General features: G+C 39.2%; 2 protein-coding genes across 6 annotated transcripts in view; both read left to right on the top strand.

Moving 5' to 3' along the window:
• LOC129766565 (alpha-mannosidase 2) overlaps window positions 1-18,373 on the top strand; it is a 446,086-nt gene that overhangs the window by 386,316 nt on the left and 41,397 nt on the right. For all 5 annotated transcript variants that reach the window (XM_055767155.1, XM_055767146.1, XM_055767153.1 and 2 more), the window contains one exon: window positions 1,066-1,387. In XM_055767155.1, coding sequence (XP_055623130.1) covers window positions 1,066-1,387 — 322 coding nt within the window. The remainder of the gene's footprint in view (window positions 1-1,065; window positions 1,388-18,373) is intronic.
• LOC129766623 (odorant receptor 4-like) lies at window positions 10,372-11,613 on the top strand. Its single transcript, XM_055767204.1, has 4 exons — window positions 10,372-10,610; window positions 10,669-10,768; window positions 10,829-11,083; window positions 11,141-11,613. The coding sequence occupies exons 1-4, from the start codon at window positions 10,483-10,485 to the stop codon at window positions 11,198-11,200; spliced, it is 543 nt and encodes a 180-aa protein (XP_055623179.1). The 5' UTR covers window positions 10,372-10,482; the 3' UTR covers window positions 11,201-11,613.

Raw genomic sequence — 18,373 nt, 5'->3', positions numbered from 1 at the left:
TTCGATAGAGTGCTCATTATAATGCTGTGATATCAATTTATGAGCTGATCACAGCCACTGGAGTATTATGCGTATATACTGGATTCAGTGCACAGTCCCTCCTACCAGAATTTTATGATTTTATACTTCTGTGTTAGCTGTACTTCTGATGCGTTGTACTACATGAAGTAGATTCAGCGCAGAATATTTGCATGCCAAAGGACCATCTCTGAGTAACGTTATGATCAGACTCAATGCACTAGTTATTTTTCTCGCTGTTGGAAGGAACAGTCTAGACGAAATGGTCGTTAAGAAGGTTTTATTAAAATCTATCGATTAAAAAATCGCTACTGAAAGGAGAATTCCCCATAAGATGAGTAAACCAGGCGAAAGACTTTCCGGGTCCGGCCCAACGATGAAAGAGGGAATGTTGGAGTGCATTAGTCGTGTTCATCGGGAATTACAGGAATGGCCAAAATCTTCTAAAGAAGTAGCCAAAGTTTTGGGAACAATTCAAGCTCGACACATGTTATAAGTATCTGACAGCGAAATGAAAAAGTCGATTTGACAAATTGGTAACTACGAAATTCGGAAAGGCAGCTTTTGCTATTCCACTTCTTCATGAAGTGGAACTTCCAAGAATCGGTTCCCAATCTTACAGTGAAACCGTTTTTAACCGTGTATGTATCTGTGGGATCTTGTAGAGAGGCTTTTCAGAGTTGAAACTGATTAAAAATTTGCGAAATTTTATAGGTATCCGAAAAGAAGTTCCTGCAATCCGACACTTTTGAGTTATTTGACTTATTTCTCATTGGCCTTAAAAATTCTGGGCCGCCGTTATTAATCGTTATTGATAAAGAGATAAAGATTTTGGGTTTTAATAGCTTTTAGATTCCAAAAATTATCGAAATTAGATTTTCTCTCATCATATTCTACGCGATCCAAGTATTTTCTTGAGCAATTTTTTTCTGTTTTATTTTGGTAGGTTTAAAATTTAAACCACATTAAATAGGCATTATATCCACAGAACCCGTTTCATTCTCGCCGATTCATTTTCATTGATTCCCGTTGCATTATTCTTTGCAGGCTGGGCAACCTTCATGAATCTCTTCACCATGGCGGCGGCAGCCATCAGAATGCAAATCAATCCTGGCACAGTTGGCTGCGGAATAATCTCAATTCCATCAGCAAGGATCGGCCCGATGGGGGAGGTGTTGACGACGGCGGCGGTTCGCGACAGGCGTTAGCGGAACTCGATAGTGGTGATGGTAGCTCGGCGGAAGGTGACAGCGGCGGGGGATCCGGAAGTGCACCCCGATTCAGCACCAAGTGGGACGAATGTGCTGCTCTTGAGGAAGCACCGACTGATATTACCACCGGTGATGAATATGGAAATTTCGACTTCCAGGTGAGTGAGTGAGTGAGTGAGCGAACGATCTTGCGCCGCGGGTAGTGAAGCGGAAACCCATTGGCTGGGTGTTATTCTCTGAGCCGCAAATTTGCCGACAGGTGGAGAATGAAACGCCGTAAATATGTTTGGAAATTTTCTCATTTCGAATAAGCTCCCACGGTTCGATAAGGTCAGCAAACAGAAATTTATTTTTTCTCGATTTAATTGAATCCGGGGAAAAGTACGAGCGATGAATTGTAAATCACAAGGCGTTAAATATTCACGAGTGGCATTTTATTTTGCGGGCAGGCTCTAATGGAAGTTTTTAACGTTGTACAAATTAATCAAACTGTTGCGGTTGTTCATGTAATGCTTGTTGAATGGAGAACTTGTGCTTTCTTCGTACTTTTGGAGGGCATAGGAACACCATTTTGCCAAATGGATACTTTTTTTTTAGAATTTTTTAAACAAACTTTTGGTAGAAGATCGACACTTCCTTATTTCAACTATGGATTGTTTGAGTAAATATGAGCATTTAGAGACCAAAAACTGAATTGTATAGCAGAAAAGTCACGGTTATTTCGACCTTCTTTCTTCGTTCAAAAACAATGTCGTAGATTATTAACACGTTGAGTCCCGTGTCGATCCCTAGGGACTGACGTTAAGCTTTTCGTGAGAAAAATCCCAAAAAAAATTGCCAAGCAAATAAAACACAAATTTCTGCATAACTCAAGAACTAAGCAAGCAACGCGCAACACTCTTAAAATTCTCAATAAAAAACGTACATATCTAGAGAAAGGCGTAAAAACACATTTAAATACGAATTAGAGTAGTACTGAATCTCTAACTTCCTCGAAAAAAAAAAAATTTTTCAAGATTTCTTTAGTATTGGGAGTACAAAAAAGTTTACAGCGTTTTTTAACTATTCAAAACATCTATTCAAAAATTTTATAACGTTTTATTATAAAAAGAAGAGAAGTCCTCTTGCCTCTTTAAGGGGGGGCTGCCATATAAGAGAAACACAAAGTTCTGTACTACTTAAGAACTAAGCAAGCAAACTTAGCCAAATTAGGCATATGGAGGTTTCGGGGACAAGAAATATTTTTATTGTGGTACGACATTCCTACCCCCTCTCAAGGTGGTGTTTCGCCATACAAATGAAATTCAAATTTGTGCATAACTCGAGAACTAATCAAGCAAATGGAATCAAAATTGTGAAGTGCAGGTTTTAGAGAACACGATACGTTTCTATGGTGTTCCGGCACCCCTCTCTCTCCTCTCTAAGGAGGGGGGTGGGGCATCACTCGAGAACTAATCGAGCAAATGGAACCAAATTTAGCATGTGATGGTTTAAAGAGGCAATAACTGTTTCTATAGTGGTTCGACACTCCTGCTCCTCTCTAAGGTTGGGGAAGAGGCTGCCATACAAATGAAATACACATTTCTGCATAACTCGAGAACTAATCAAGCAAATGGAACCAAATTTGGCATATAAAGGTTTTATTTGCAAACTCCCCCCCACCCCTTCCCCTTTCTAAAGAGGATAGGGGGTGGAGGTTGCTGAACAACTAGAGAGCTAATCAAATAAATGGAATCAAACTTAGCATATAGAGGTGTTAGGTATCGATACACGTTTCTATGGTAGTTCGACACTCCTCCCCCTCTCTAAAAGGGGGCTCCCATACAAATGAAACACAAATTTCTGCATAACTCGAGAATTTTCCAAGCAAATGAAACCAAATTTGGCATGGAGGTTTTATGGTGCAATAGATGTTTCTATGGTGGTTGGATAATTCACACCTCACTATGAGGGGGGGGGGTTTGACTGCCATACAAATGAAACACAAATTTCTGCATAACTCGAAAACTAATCAAGCAAATAGAACCAAATTTGGCATGTGAAGATTTTTAGGGGCATGAAACGTTTCTATGGTGGTTTGACACTCCCCCCCCCCTCTCTTTATGGGGGGCCTCCATACAAATGAAGCATAAATGTCTGCATAACTCAAGAACTAATCAAGCAAACAGAACCAAATATGGCATGTGGAGATTTTAGGAGACAAGAAACGTTTCTTAAATGGTTTAACATTATTCCCTCTCTCTTCAGCGCTGAATAACTCGAGAACTAATCAAGAAAATGCAATCAAACTTGGCATATAGAGGTTATAGGGATCGATGAACGTTTCTATGGTTTCGACACTCTTTCCCTCTCTTCAATGGGAGACTGTCATACAAATGAAACACATATCTATATATATAAAAATGGATTTCTGTCTGTCTGTCTGTCTGTCTGTCTGTTTGTCCGTCTGATTCTTATGGACTCGGAAACTACTGAACCGATCAGCATGAAAATTGGTATGTAGGGGTTTTTGGGCCCGGGGAAGGTTTTCGTGATAGTTTGAGACCCCTCCCCCCTCTCTAAGGGGGGGGGGGGTCTGCAATACAAATTCAACACAAATTTCTACATTACTCGAGAATTAATCAAGCAAATGAAACGAAATTTGGCGTATGGAGGTTTCAGGGTGCAATAAATGATTCTATGATGATTAGATCTTTGTTCGAAACTGAAAATGGATTTAAATGTGGTGAAACGCACTCCTATATATACTTCTATCTATACCAATAAAAAAAGTATGTGTTGATAAGAGCAGAACTCGAGGCAGGAATTGTCCGATTTAGGGCTGTCTTTATTCTATCATATTTTCTGTATAAAACATTTATTCCATGTAACGGAGAAACATGTTATTTGCAAGTGGTTGAAAAATCTTGAACGAGAACTGTGTCTGAAATTAATCTGATATTATAATGATGAGTTTTGGTAGAAATACTAGGATACTAGGAAAAAAAGAAAATTCAACGGTTATGAAAATTATGAACAGTTATGCGATTGGACCCATGAACTTGCTCATAGTAAGAAAACGTGAATGTTTGAAGGTATTGATAACAATTTGGGCTGGACGAAGTTTGCCGGGTCATCTAGTTTCTTCATAAATCAAGAACTAATAAAGCAAATAAAGCCAAACTTGGGATTTAAGGGTTTTTGGGTACGAGAAATGTTTCTATGATGGTATGACACCCCTCCCTTCTCGGGAATGGAGAGGGGGTTCTATAAAAATAATACAAATATTTCAACCAAACATGACAATTGAAAATTCTCGGAAAACTCTGGAGGAAAATGGGAAAATTCGAAAGATTTAATTCGCATGTGTTCTTCAATTACATATTGACAAGCGTTGTTAGTCCATTTGAGTTTGCGGCAATGAAATTGATCCTCGTTCGGAAGTGGAAATGGATTTCAATGTGCTGAAACGCACTCCTATATCGTTCTCTATCTACATAAATAAAAATGGATCGCCGAATGTGTTGATAAGAGCAAAACGCGAGAAAGGAATCTTACACGAGGATTATGTCTGAAAATAATCTGACACTGACACTCTCATAATCTGATAATTATAATGTCGAGTTTTGTTATAAGTACTGAAATTTTATAGTAAAAAATACTTTTAAAGGGTAGATTATAAGATCAATGTGATAACGAAAAATCAATTTTGGCCGGGACGAAGTTTGCCGGGTCAGCTAGTTCGTAATAAAAGAATATTGTTAAGAGTCAATTAGAAGATCAATCAGTTCTGCGTTTGGATCCATGAACGTTCGCTTAGTACGAGGGTCACTATTTATATTTCGGGAATTGGCAACACTGATGTCATGTGAGTCCATCTGACGGTTCCATCGTAAAGTTTGACATTTTTGACGATATACGTACTCACAACATTTTGTCATACGGACGCTATTTGTTTATTTTATATTTAGTTGAAAGTTTGGTCTCGGCAAAAAAATGGAACTGAATCGTGAACATTTTCGTGTGATGATTTTTTACGACTTTCGACGTGGATTATCACAACAAGAGTGCGTCAATCAACTTAATTTGACTTTTGGCGATGAAGCTCCATCAAAAACCACTGTGTATCGCTGGTATAGTGAATTCAATCGTGGTCGTAGTTCGCTGTCCGACGAGTTTCGTGAAGGTCGTCCAAAATCGACTGTAGTGCCAGAAAACATCGATGCTGTGCACGAAATTATTAAGCAAGATCGTCATGTAACCTATTGTGAGATTGAGGCATCCCTAAGCATTAGTTCCACCAGCATATATGCGATTTTACATGAACACTTAGTTGTGCCAAAATTATGTTCACGTTGGATCCCACATGTGCACCCGTGGCCGAGTGGTTAGCGTCATAACTAACATGCCGGGTGTTCGGGTTCGATTCCCGTTCTGATCGGGGGAATTTTTCGTCAAAGAAATTTCCTCCGACTTGCACTGTGATCACGCGTATTCTAGAGCTTGCCACTCAGAATGCATTCAAGGCGTGTTATTTGGCATAGAAATCTTAACTAAGTACTAATAAAAATGACGCAAGTAATACTACGTTGAGACGGCGAAGTTCCTCTAGGAACGTTAGTGCCATTGAAGAAGAAGAAGAAGGATCCCACATAATTTGAAAATCGCTCAAAAAAAGGCTCGTGTCGATTGGAATTGCTTTGAAAATTGGTTTAAGCGCATGTGTATCGATCATCGTGGCGAGTACTTTGAAAAACAATAAAAATATATTCGCAGCTTAACTATTTGTTTTTGTTCCTATTCCCGAAATATAAATAGTGACCCTCGTAAGAGAATGTGAATGTGTGAAGGTATTGATAACAAAAATTCCACTTTGGGCGGAGAGAAGTTTGCCCGGTCAGCTGGTTTCTTATAGTAAATCAGGTCAAAAGTTAGAATATCAAAAATAAATCAGAACGTCCCAGAAGCATCTCCGAATCAGGACATGTCCTGCTAAATCAGGACAGATCCCTAACCATAGAGGGAATCAGTAAAAATAATCTAATTTTCTAATTTGCAACAATACTTTCCATAGCGTTGGTGATAAGGTTTAGTACTCTTTTTACGAATACACGAATACTTTAAAAAAATACAATACAAAAATAGATTTTAGGAAAATAAAAAAAAATAGAAATAAAAAAAATATTAAAAATTTATTACATATTTTCGCACCGCGCGGTTCCAGAAATTTTCTGATAAAAGATCAACAATATATAGAAAAAAAACATACACAAATAAATGAAAAAAAACATATTTAAATATAAATTTAACCTGTAATGGGTCTCAAAATTTAGAAATATATATTTTTGTACCGCACAACACTGTTAAAATTCTCAAAAAAGATCGCACATGTCTAGAAAAGGCGTAGAAACGTATTTAAGTAAGAATTAGAGTAGTACTGAATCTCTAAATCCCTCCAAAATAAAAAAAAATCCCAAGATTTTTTTTAGTATTGGGAGTACAAATAAGTTTCCAGCGTTTTTTTTTAAATTCAACGTTTTATTATAAAAAGAAGAGAAGTCACAGATTATTCAAAGTACTGTCCATCGTCAGCCACAACCTTCTCCCATCTTTCTGGTAGCATATGGATTCCACCCTGAAGGAGAACTGGTCTTTTGAGGCAATCCAGTCATCGACCCATTTTTTGGTATCATCATAGGAGGAAAATCGCTGCTCAACCAGGCCATGTGTCATCGACCGGAACAAATGGTAATCGGAGGGAGCGATGTCTGGTGAATACGGCGGGTAGGGTAAAATTTCCCATTTGATATTCTCCAGGTAGTTTTTGACACCAATTGCAACATGGGACCGAGCGTTGTCATGCTGCAGAATCACCTTGTCGTGTCTATCGGCGTATTGCGACCTCCTGTCGTTCAGGGCTCGGCTCAAACGCATCAATTGTTGTCGGTAACGCTCTCCTGTGATAGTTTCATTTAGTTTGAAAAGCTCCGAGCTGATCCCGCCAAATACACAGCATAAGCTTGGAACCATGAATATTCGTTTTTGCGGTTGATGTTGATGGCTGGCCGGGCTTAACCCAATTTTTTTACCATTAGGATAGTCGTACCGTATCCACTTTTCGTCACCAGTCACGTTTCGGTGCAGGAAACCTTTTTTTTCTGTCACTGAAGCAGTTGTTCGCAGATGAGAGAGCGCCGTTCAATGTATCTCGGCCTCAACTCATGTGGGACCCAATTGCCTTGTTTTTAAATCATTCCAAGTTGCTATAAACGATGTGAAATTGCTTGTTGTGTTACTCCCAACATTTCTGCAAGTTCTTCTTGTGTATATCTTGTTATAACTTTTATACTTCCCTACTCAAGAGGGAAAATTATCAAGCTAACTGCCAACACTGGCAAATCATATACATGCCAAGAACTTAGACGAGAGCTTTCGGAGCAAAACAACATCCGAAAGTTCTCGCACCAACACGAGTAACTTCTCCAATTCCTCATCTTCGAATTTTTTTGGTGCACCGGAGCGCTCCTCATGTTCGAGGTCAAAATTACCACTTTTGAATCGGTGCAACCAAGCTCTGCATTTTGGTTCCGACAGAGCATGCTTGCCGTAACTTTCCACAAGAATCCGATGTGTCTCAGCTGCTGCCTTCTTCTGTTTGCAGTAATGCAAAAGAATTCCCCGCAAAAACGGCTTTGTTGGAACGCGATTTTTCATTTTGGAGTGATGGGAAAAATGTTGCTTTGACTTTGAGAATTCAATACGCACTGATACTTGAAGCCTCAACCTTTATCTTTATAATAAAGTTGTGTTCAGTGTCAAACTATTGGGACTTATTTGTACACCCAATAGTTAAATATATATATATTTATCGATATACCAAAGTAAGATGCACTTTCAGTATTTTTTTTTATCTCGAAGCTATTGAGAATGGCGTGCAAAAATGGAAAAGTACTTTTTTCACCATAGATCATATTATTATTTGGCACCTTGTACAATATTTTACATAGAGCGGGTGATTGGTTCGGGGCGCTTATTACTTCCTTCCCAGCCAGGCCAGCCTTTCTCCATAACTCTAGAACTAATCAAGCAAATGGAACCAAATTTGGCATGTGAGGGCGAAAAATGTTTCTGTGATAGTTTGACATATCTTCCTAGTCTGAAAGGGGGCAGGTGCTTGTAAGGGGTCAATTAGACGATCAATCAATGAATAGTTCTGCGATGGGAACCACGAACGTTCGCTTAGTAAGAAAACGTGAATGTTTGATATGAAATTCAATTTTTATCATGAATACTCATGATAAAAAAATCCATTTTGGGCTTAACGAAGTCTGCCAGGTCAGTTAGTGATATATACATTGGTGTTTAGTCATAAAGAATACTGACAGCTGACAGTTTTCGCAGAACAGAAGAAGCCCTCGACGTTGCTCGGATGGTAACGTTACGAGGACTCCACTAACATAAAAAGAAAAATCGAGTTCACGGAAATTATCATTTTTGAATTTTTAACAAACTGCTCCCGTTGATATGACTTCCACGAAGATATTGTAATTTTTACAACGAAACAAATGTCATTCGTAACGTACTTAGAATACGGAAAATTAGAAGGGAACAAATCTTTCACTTGAACTCACTAATTATTAACCTTGGTTTCTTAGCTCTTATGAATATGTAATGTAGTGATTTTTATTCATCGTTGAAAATTGATCAATTGGTCTCACTCATGGTGGACGAAACGCGGTCGAACATCCGTTGAAAATTACACAATCAGACCAATGTTCGACAATATTCGCAACCCTGCACAGTTTGTGAACTGTAAACTATTAACAGACATCTTTGAAATTCTTTGAATAAAAAAAAGATTTGATGATTTTGAGTACGCCCTTGTTGAAGTCGTCAGTCGTAATTTGAATCAGTCATCTCATAATGGAAATTGTGATTTTGGGTGGTTTCCACTTTATTTATAGTTTTATAAAATCGGAAACGGTCGAGCCGAAATCGCCTGTTCTTCTGCAAATCTGGCTTGGAATTATTCTATTATCTTCTCGGACGTGAAACACTTACAAAAAAACTCAATGGTAATTGAAGCGGTAATATTCAATCACAACTTTTTGCATGCTTCAATGAATTAATTATTAATCGATTATTCTGCCGAAAAGAAACAACAATCGACCACATCGTTGGTCACTATCACAAACCGCTTTGATGTTCAATACTAGCACGAAAAAAAAATGCATAACGTAATGGCAGGGGGAAATAATCACTAATAGCTGCAGCGGAAGGGCAGCCATGTCCATTTCAGGTCAAATGAGAAAATGTCTTGTGCAGTCAAAACGGATTTTTCCTTTCGTAGAAATTGAGGAACTTTTCATTTTCAAGCACCACAAATACTAATTAGAGCATTCAGATATCGAATACTGAACGCGATCTACATACCCCACCAAGTGGATGAGTATTTTCTGCATATAAGTGAAGGTTAGTTCCGCCAATCGAGCAGTTCAACTTCAACAACGGAAACATGGCTACCGTATTCGATCGGAATATTGCACCGGAGCTCAAAGTTATGCCGTTCATCCTCCGCGTGATGTCAAGCGTCGGTCTGTGGGAAAATCGGAAAAAATTCTACCGATTTGTGCTGGGCTGTTTTTGGGTTATATTTATCATCATTTTCCCGAAGGCCGTTCTAGGGATAGGGAGCAACGAGTTCGACGCAATCGCCAAAGGATGGGCGGAATTCATTTTCGAAGTCAACATGATAATAGCGATCGCCATATTCGCCAAAAAAAGGACCACCTTCGAGCGAATTCTTAAACTACTAACTGACATCATCGAGCATGGTAAATTGTTTCAATAACTTAGGGGTTGTAATTTTGCTACGATACTTCCAGTTACGAAGGAGCACCAACCGAGAGTTTGCTATGAAGAAATTCGCAAGGAAAATCGCGCGATCGACGGGTTCGGGAAGTTCTATGCAGTTTATTGTTCGCTGGGTTTATTTGTTTTCAGCAGCCCATCGATTACAATCAGTTATTTGCGATATAATGCAGCCAAAGGCAACAGTTCCGACGAATTTGAATTTGAGCTTCCCATGGAGCAAGAGTAAGACTTATTTCATGGATCCTATCGAAGCCGAAGATTGTTTTTTTATTGAAGGTTTTATGGTATGGAAATTCGTACGAATTTTGTACACTATCATATTTTCGTATTCCTCTCTATAATCGCCTATGCTGGTTGTGGGTTTCTCTCGCTAATCAAAGTATCGTCGATAATTGCCATAATGAAATATTGTGCTTTATTATTTCGCTTGGTAACTATACAAATACAGAGTTTAACTCAGCTGCCAAAGAACACCCCAAAAGCTCCCAAATTGGCGGAAATCGTTTGCCTCCACAACAGTGCATTTGAGTGAGTCAAGTCCGGATGCAAAGCGTTATTACAATCCTCAGTTCTTCTTTATTTGTAGAGCAACACAGCTTGCAGAAGATATCCTAAACATCTCACTTATGATGCAGTTCATGTCTACCGTAATGTTCTGGTGTTTGACTATGTTTTATGCGTCAACGGTATTGTAATCACAAAATATTTAATTTTCTGTGACCAAGTGACTAAGTCTTCGCTTCCAGAACATCAATATCTCACTGTGCAATGTGTTGATACTTTTTTTCCTGTCTCTGGTCGAAACGTATGGTTATTCCTATTTGGGTCAACAAATAACGGACGAAGCTGCGGCCGTCGAAAGTGCCATCTACGATTTGCCCTGGTACGACGAATCCGTAGAGTTGCAGAATAGCTACCGCATGATATTGCGGAGATCCCAGCATGAGGTAGGAATCACGGCTGCGAAATTTTTCATCGTCGGACTGGAACAGTTTGGAAAAGTGAGCATAGCGTTCACGAAAATTAGTGGTTGATATTGACTAAACATATTTTTTCAGATATCCCAAATGTCGTACTCTTATTATTTGGTGTTGAAAGATTCTCTTGCTTCGCTGTAAAGATTCGTCGATAACGTCGAAAAGAATGAAATAAATATTTACCTTTACCTTTATACTACATCACGGTGTATTTTCCGAACCATTCACCGAACAAACATGACATTAGTATGGGATAAACCTCGTGTACTATCTACCCAGGTTAGCTGACGGTACGCAGGAATAACGCAGGACAGACAAACGGTTCATCATGTGACAGATGCGAGGACTGTGAAGAGAAAATTTACGCTCACCAATGCAGGATACGGTAGCAAATGAAACTAAAATATGAGCAAATTGTGGCCCTTGTGTACCCAGCTCTGTTCAATTAAATTCTAAAAAATCACGCGAAAATGAGCAATAGCCATAATAACATTACGAATTTACTATACGCGATAAACACCTCACCAATGCTACAACAACTTTGTGACATATATTCCACAATAAAAAAACTAACGATTATTGTTACTGCACAATTAGAAATTTCTATTTTTTTAAGTTTGTACTACTGTCAGTGATCCTCATGTCAATTTTGAACGCGATCTGTCATTTGGTTCGTTTACAGGCGTCATCAAGGAGGAGTTAATTTTTTTTTCTGCTCAGCATTTTTTTATATGAAAAATTCTATCGGTCAAGGATAGGGTGTGAAATTTTGTGTTGCAAACAAAATTTCTCGTTGAAAATGTTGCAGAATACATTTGGTGACTCAACCATGTCGAAAACACGGGTGTATGAATGGTATAAGAAGAAGAGAAGAGGTGAACGCTTTGCCGCGTCAAGTGCGACCATCTGATGAAACAACGACAAAATAAAAGGAATGGTGCTCGGAAATCGTCCTTAAAGTTTGAGAGAGCTAGCCCGTGAATCAAATATCTCTCACGAGACCGTTCATCATATTTTGGTTGATGTTTAAAGCATGAGAAAAGTCACAGCACGACTGGTGCCAAAAGACCTAAACTTTCTTCAAAAATTTCATCACAATCAAGGGGCCGAAGACATGCTTGAACGATCAAATTCTGATCCCACATTTATCCAACGCAGAATTACTGGTGATGAGACATGGGTGTAACTTTTTCCCATCTCCGAGACTCAAATTACCGCTTCGTGGGACCCGTTTCGACAGCCTTGCCGACATGAAACCGAATTCGCTGCGTGAACTGAAGGCAATTCCTGAATACAGCTATAAAAAGTGTATCGATGACTGGATTAGATTACAAACATTTATACGCTTTCACTATTTTTTTTTATATAAACAACTGAATAATCCTAAAACGTCACGCATTATCTAAACGAGCTAAATACCACGTGTTTTGGTTGGCCCAATTCGTGGTTCTTCAATTTTACCGATTAAATGGGACAACTATGGTAACGTAGGAATACAATTCGAATACATCAATACTACTGCGTAAACAAACGTAGTTTTCCACCGTGCATACCATTCTATTAAACTGACCAAATAATTCCGACTTGCAAACGGGACACGCAAGCCAAAAGAAAAATATTAGGTTGTTTGTCCCATATGTTTCCTTCCTTTTTTATGCGGAATGAATACACGATATTTGTTGTCTAGGGTTCTGAATTGTTCTGTTCGACACTGCGTTCCATAACCATAGAACCACTCCATTTTTCTGAGTTTCCAGAGATATGTATGAAGTCGGTTGAATTGAGATACAGTAACATTCATTCGAATGGCAGTGGGTACTGCCATACAAATGAAGCATACATTGCTGCAGAATTCACGAACTAATCAAGCAAACGGAACCGAATTTGACATGTGAAGGTTTTAGGAGGGTAATAAATGTTTTTATGGTGGTTTGACACTCCTTTCCCCTCTCTAAAGAGGGGGAGAGGATGCTGAACAACTCGAGAACTAATCAAAATTTGCATATAGAGGTTTTAGGGATCGATAAACGTTTCTATGGTAGTTCGACACTCGTCCCCCCTCTCTAAAGGGGGGGGGGATCTGCCATACAAATGAAACACAAATTTCTACATAATTCGAAAACTAACCAAGCAAATGGAACCGAATTCGGCATGCGAAAGTTTTAGGGGGCATGTTTCTATGGTGAATAGACACTCCTCCTGAAGGGGGCGGTGTAACTGAAGTAAACTTGGCATGTGGATGTTTTAGGGAACAATTAATGTTTTTATGATGGTTTGACACTCCTTCTCCTCTCTAAAGAGGTGGAGGGGAGGGTACTGAACAACTCGAGAACTGATCAAACAAATGGAATTAAACTTAGCATATAGAGGTTTTAGGGATCGACAAATGTTTCTAAGGTGGTTCGAGACTCCTCCCCCCTCTCTCATACACATTCTCATCCTCCTCTCTGCTCTCATCCAAATGAAATACAAATTTCTGCATAGCTCGAGAACTAATCAAGCAAATGGAGCCAAATTTGGCATGTGAAGATTTTAGGAGGCACGAAACGTTTCTATGGTGAATAGACACTCCTCCCCCTCTCTAAAGGGAGAAGAGGGGAGGGGTCTGTCTTCAATCCATCATATTTTCTGTATAAAACATTCATTCCATGTAACGGAGAAACATGTTATTTGCAAGTGGTTGGAAAATCTTGAACGAGAGAATTGTGTCTGAAAATCTGAACAATCTGATATTATAATGATGAGTTTTGGTAGAAGTAAAGGGCGAATACGAAATTATTGCGACACATTCAACAGGGCATAACTTTTTTACCATTGGGTAAAAATCAACCAAATTTTGCACACTTTCTCATTGATGTGTATTGTCTACATGCTGTCAAACTCGAAGTCGTGTTTTTCGATTCAACGAAAATGGAGGTGAACCAACGCGAGTCGAGAGAACAAATTCTTTCCAAACACCTGGAATTTCCTGACCTGTCGCACCGGCAGTTGGGAAAAATGTTGAACATTCACCATTCAACCGTCTCCAGAGTGTTGAAGCGGTTCCAGGAGCGGTTGACGTTGGACCACGGCAAAGGAGCTGGAAGAAAACCGGGACCGGAGAACAATAAGACAGAGGTAATAAGGTGAAGCGGATGATTAAAGCAAATCCCAACGTCTCAAGCCGTGATTTGGCTGAAAAGATCGGAATGTCGCAGAGCTACGTCCAGAATACAAAGAAGAGAGCTGGACTACATACATACAAGGTACAGAACTTCCCAAACCGAGATGAGCGGCAAAAATCGACGGCTAAAACTCGGGCACGGAAGCTCTACGAGAAGATGCTGACAAAATATGGCTGCTGTGTGATGGACGACGAAACGTATATAAAAGCCGATTTTAAGCAAATTCCGGGGTTGGAGATTTTCACCGGCAAGAGCAAGTTCGATGTGGACGACAAATATAAGAAGAAGAAAATGTCGAAGTTCGCCTCCAAATATCTCGTTTATATATAATATATAATATCTCTTCGGACTAAGGAGTGAGCCTTTCGTGACAGAGGGCACAGTAAATGGCGAGATCTACAAATCTGAGTAGCAGCACGACGAAGCTCCGCTATTATGGCCAGATTTGGCATCATGCCACTATCCTAAAAGTGTCCTGGAGTGGTATGAGGCCAATTCTGTCCATTTTGTTCCAAAGGACATGAACCCGCCAAAGTGTCTGGAGCTGAGCCCGGTGGAGCAGTACTGGACAATAATGAAGCGGGAGCTTCCGAAAAGCAAGAAGACAGTCAAAGACGAGAAGGACATGTTAAGAAAATGGAAAAAAAAACTGAGAAACTGGTACCGGGTGACACTGTAAAGACTTTGATGGAGGGCATCAAACGAAAATGCGTTCAATTTTACACTCAAGGCTCCATCGATTAACTTTTCTTTTGATTTTTGAAGTAAATATATGTATAAAACTACCCTAAAATTTTGGTTTGATTTTAAACATTATAAGAAAATTGGCATGACATTTTCGGTGTCGCAATAATTTCGTGTTCGTCCCTTACTAGGAATTTCTTAGTAAAAGGTAAATTCAACGGGATCGACTAGAAGATCAATCAATGAACAGTTCTGGGTTTTTGGGGCCGGGGAAGGTTTTCGTGATAGTTTGAAACCCCTTCCCCCTCTCTAAGGAGGGGCTGCCATACCAATTTATTACAAATTTTTACGTTACTCGAGAATTAATCAAGCAAATGAAACGAAATTTGGCATGTCGAGGTTTTAGGGTGCAATAAATGTATCTATGGTGGTTAGACTCTCCACCCCCCTCTCTAAGAGGAGGCTGCAATACAAATGAAACACAAATTTCTGCATTAATCGAGAATTAGTCAAGCAAATGAAACCAAATTTGGCATGTGGAGGTTGTAGGGTACAATAATTGTTTTCACGGTGATTAGATACTCCTCCACTTTCTCTTAGGAGGGGCTGCCATACAAATGAAACACAAATTTCTGCATTACTCGAGAATTAATCAAGCAAATGAAACCAAATTAAGCATATTACGTTTTAGGGTGCAATAAATATTTCTATGGTGGTTAAATTACCCTTCCCCCGTCTCTGAGGGGAGGCTGCCATACAAATGAAACACAAATTTCTACATTACTCGAGAATTATTCAAGCAAATAAAACCAAATTTGGCATGTTGAGGTTTTAGGGTGCAATAAATATTTCTATGGTGGTTAGACCCTCCACCCCCCTCTCTAAGGGGGATCTGCCATACAAATGAAACACAAATTTCTGCATTACTCGAGAATTATTCAAGAAAATGAAACCAAATTAGGCAGGTGGAGGTTTTAGGGTGTAATAAATATTTTTACGATAGATAGACACTCCACCCCTCTCTATAAGGGGGAGCTGCCATACAAATGAAAGACAAATTTCTGCATAATTTGAAAACTAATCAAGCAAACGGAGTCAAATTTGTCATGCGAATGTTTTAGGGTACACGAAACGTTTCATGGTGAATAGACACTTTAACTCCTCTCTAAAGAGGAGCTGCCACACGAATGAAACTCAAATTTCTGCATTACTCGAGAATTAATCAAACAAATGGAACCAAATTTAGCATGTGGAAGTTTTAGGGTGCAATCCTTTCAGCAAACGTGAATGTTTGAAGGTATTGATAACAAAAAACGAATTTTGGGCGGGACGAAGTTTGTCGGGTCAGCTAGTTTTCTAAAAATAGAATCCTTTCAGCACCTTGACCTTGGCTTTCTAGAGTCTTTCCCAGCTACTAGATAAAACTTATTCAGTTTATGATGTTCTGTTGAAAAAAGTCGATGAAATGGCCGAGTTTCGAACTCATAAGCATTGCATCGAAGACCCTCCATCGAACCATTTGCTCCTTTAGACCACTTAAAATGTAATGCTAAGTTGTCAGATATGAGCGAAATAATTTTTTTTTGTAGTGTAGTGTGCGAATGAAATCCTTAAACAAAGCTGCATTAAAATTCGAATTAGCGGAGTTTCACACAAACATTCCAACGAATTTAGTTGATTACGCCGAATAGTTTAAAACTCACCTAAGAACAATACCTCAGATTCGATTCGATATTCCCCAAGAGAACCACAATAAATCCAAAATGGGTCACTAAATTTCATCAACAAACTTTTCTCGCCCTGCACTAACTAATCTCTTGCTCTTGGTAAGCAATGAAGATTGCGTTACTCCAATTACAAAATAACTTTTCACGTGCAATGTGAGAAGAAACGTTACCCAGTGCATAAATTCACGCCACAGATCAAACGCAGCAGCGGAAGAACATCAACAAATTTCTCTGCCGGAAGATCATCAACGTCATCTTGTGTCGCTCAAGTGCAACCACTGGTGTGATGGTGCGGGTTAGATGGGGTCCTATACAAACTCCTTAGCTTGCGGGCGTGGAGCGGGTGTTGAAAGCAACCATGGAAAACCCCATTGCTTTCATTTACCCGTTCCAGCCAACGGGAGACCGTCTGCTGTCGAAAGATTGATCGGCGATAAAAGAATATTCTTTCTCCGCCAAACGCGCGCTCTGCCTCTCTCTCTTTCTTTCTCGCTCTCAAAAGCGTAGGATATTCTGTATCGCTGAGTTTTGATTAAAACATTATTTTTAGTCCGTATACCCAAAGTCATTAAAAGTTTTTTTTTGTAACTTCGCTTCGCAAGAACGAAGTGGTGTTTGATGCTTTGGAAGCGTTGTGCGTTGATGAGGAGTTTGGTATTGTTTGTGTGGAACGGATGCTACTCCTTGTAAACAAGATGACGTGCGGATTTTTTCAGGGCGATTTTGCAACAACCAAAATGTTTACGAACATCGATTGGGGCCGTGTTTTTGACGTAGGATTACGTCTTTCGGGAACATATTGGGGTACAAATTGAAAATCGAAAATTGAGCACATCGTGAAAATTGTCCAATTTCAAACGCTTATTTCTCAGTCATTTCATGACGGATAGATGAAATTTTTGCGTCAACCGATTTCGACACTCCATAACAATTTTTTATATTGAAGAAAATAATGTATGTCATATAACTAACTATCGAACAATTGAAAAATCTCAACCCCTATCCTAACGGAGATACCCACTTCTGATTGATCGAACTTGACGACACATGCGGCGGGTCCCCAACAGAGACATCAAAACCAAGCTGCCTTGGGTAAATCGACATTGCCAATACATGAAAGTAGAGGGAGTTTTTGTTCCTACCGAAATGTATTCCCTAACAGAGACATCAAAACCAAGCTCTGCATAGAGTATTAGGTGCTGTTAGTCCAGTTGAAATTTGCATTGGGTTGAATAAACATTCAAAAAGTAAAAATTATAAACGAAAATTACCTTTCGCATTTCAAAAATGTTTTCTCTATATTGAAGTAACATGTTTTTACTGATGATAAAAATTGATAATTGTGTTCGGTAATGGTAATTATCGTATATTACATTGGTGAGTTTTTTTTCTTTATTTCATCCATACATAACATAGGAGTCATCTCGTCTAAGATCACAGCGGTTTTCTTCATATCTCGTTCCACTTCGGACGCACCATCCAACGACTGTTTACCATCCTTGTGTCATCATCACTCGGTAAACACTGGTGGAGTGAACAAACAATATCCAACAACCAAACAAAACGACCCTTTTCAGGGCCACCAAATCATTATCAAAGTGTTTAACGATGTAATTCTTCAAACATATACAAAATCAACAGATAGCCTAACGGAATCCTACGTCAACTATGCCGTCGTGTCTCGGACACAACCTCCTGTGACTTTTATATTACCCACTTGTGTGGGACTACAAGGCAAC

The sequence above is a fragment of the Toxorhynchites rutilus genome, chromosome 1, assembly GCF_029784135.1.
Source record: "Toxorhynchites rutilus septentrionalis strain SRP chromosome 1, ASM2978413v1, whole genome shotgun sequence".
NCBI lineage: Eukaryota > Metazoa > Arthropoda > Insecta > Diptera > Culicidae > Toxorhynchites > Toxorhynchites rutilus.
Note: the sequence above shows the minus strand (reverse complement) of the source record. Positions and strands in the feature narration are given on the sequence as shown.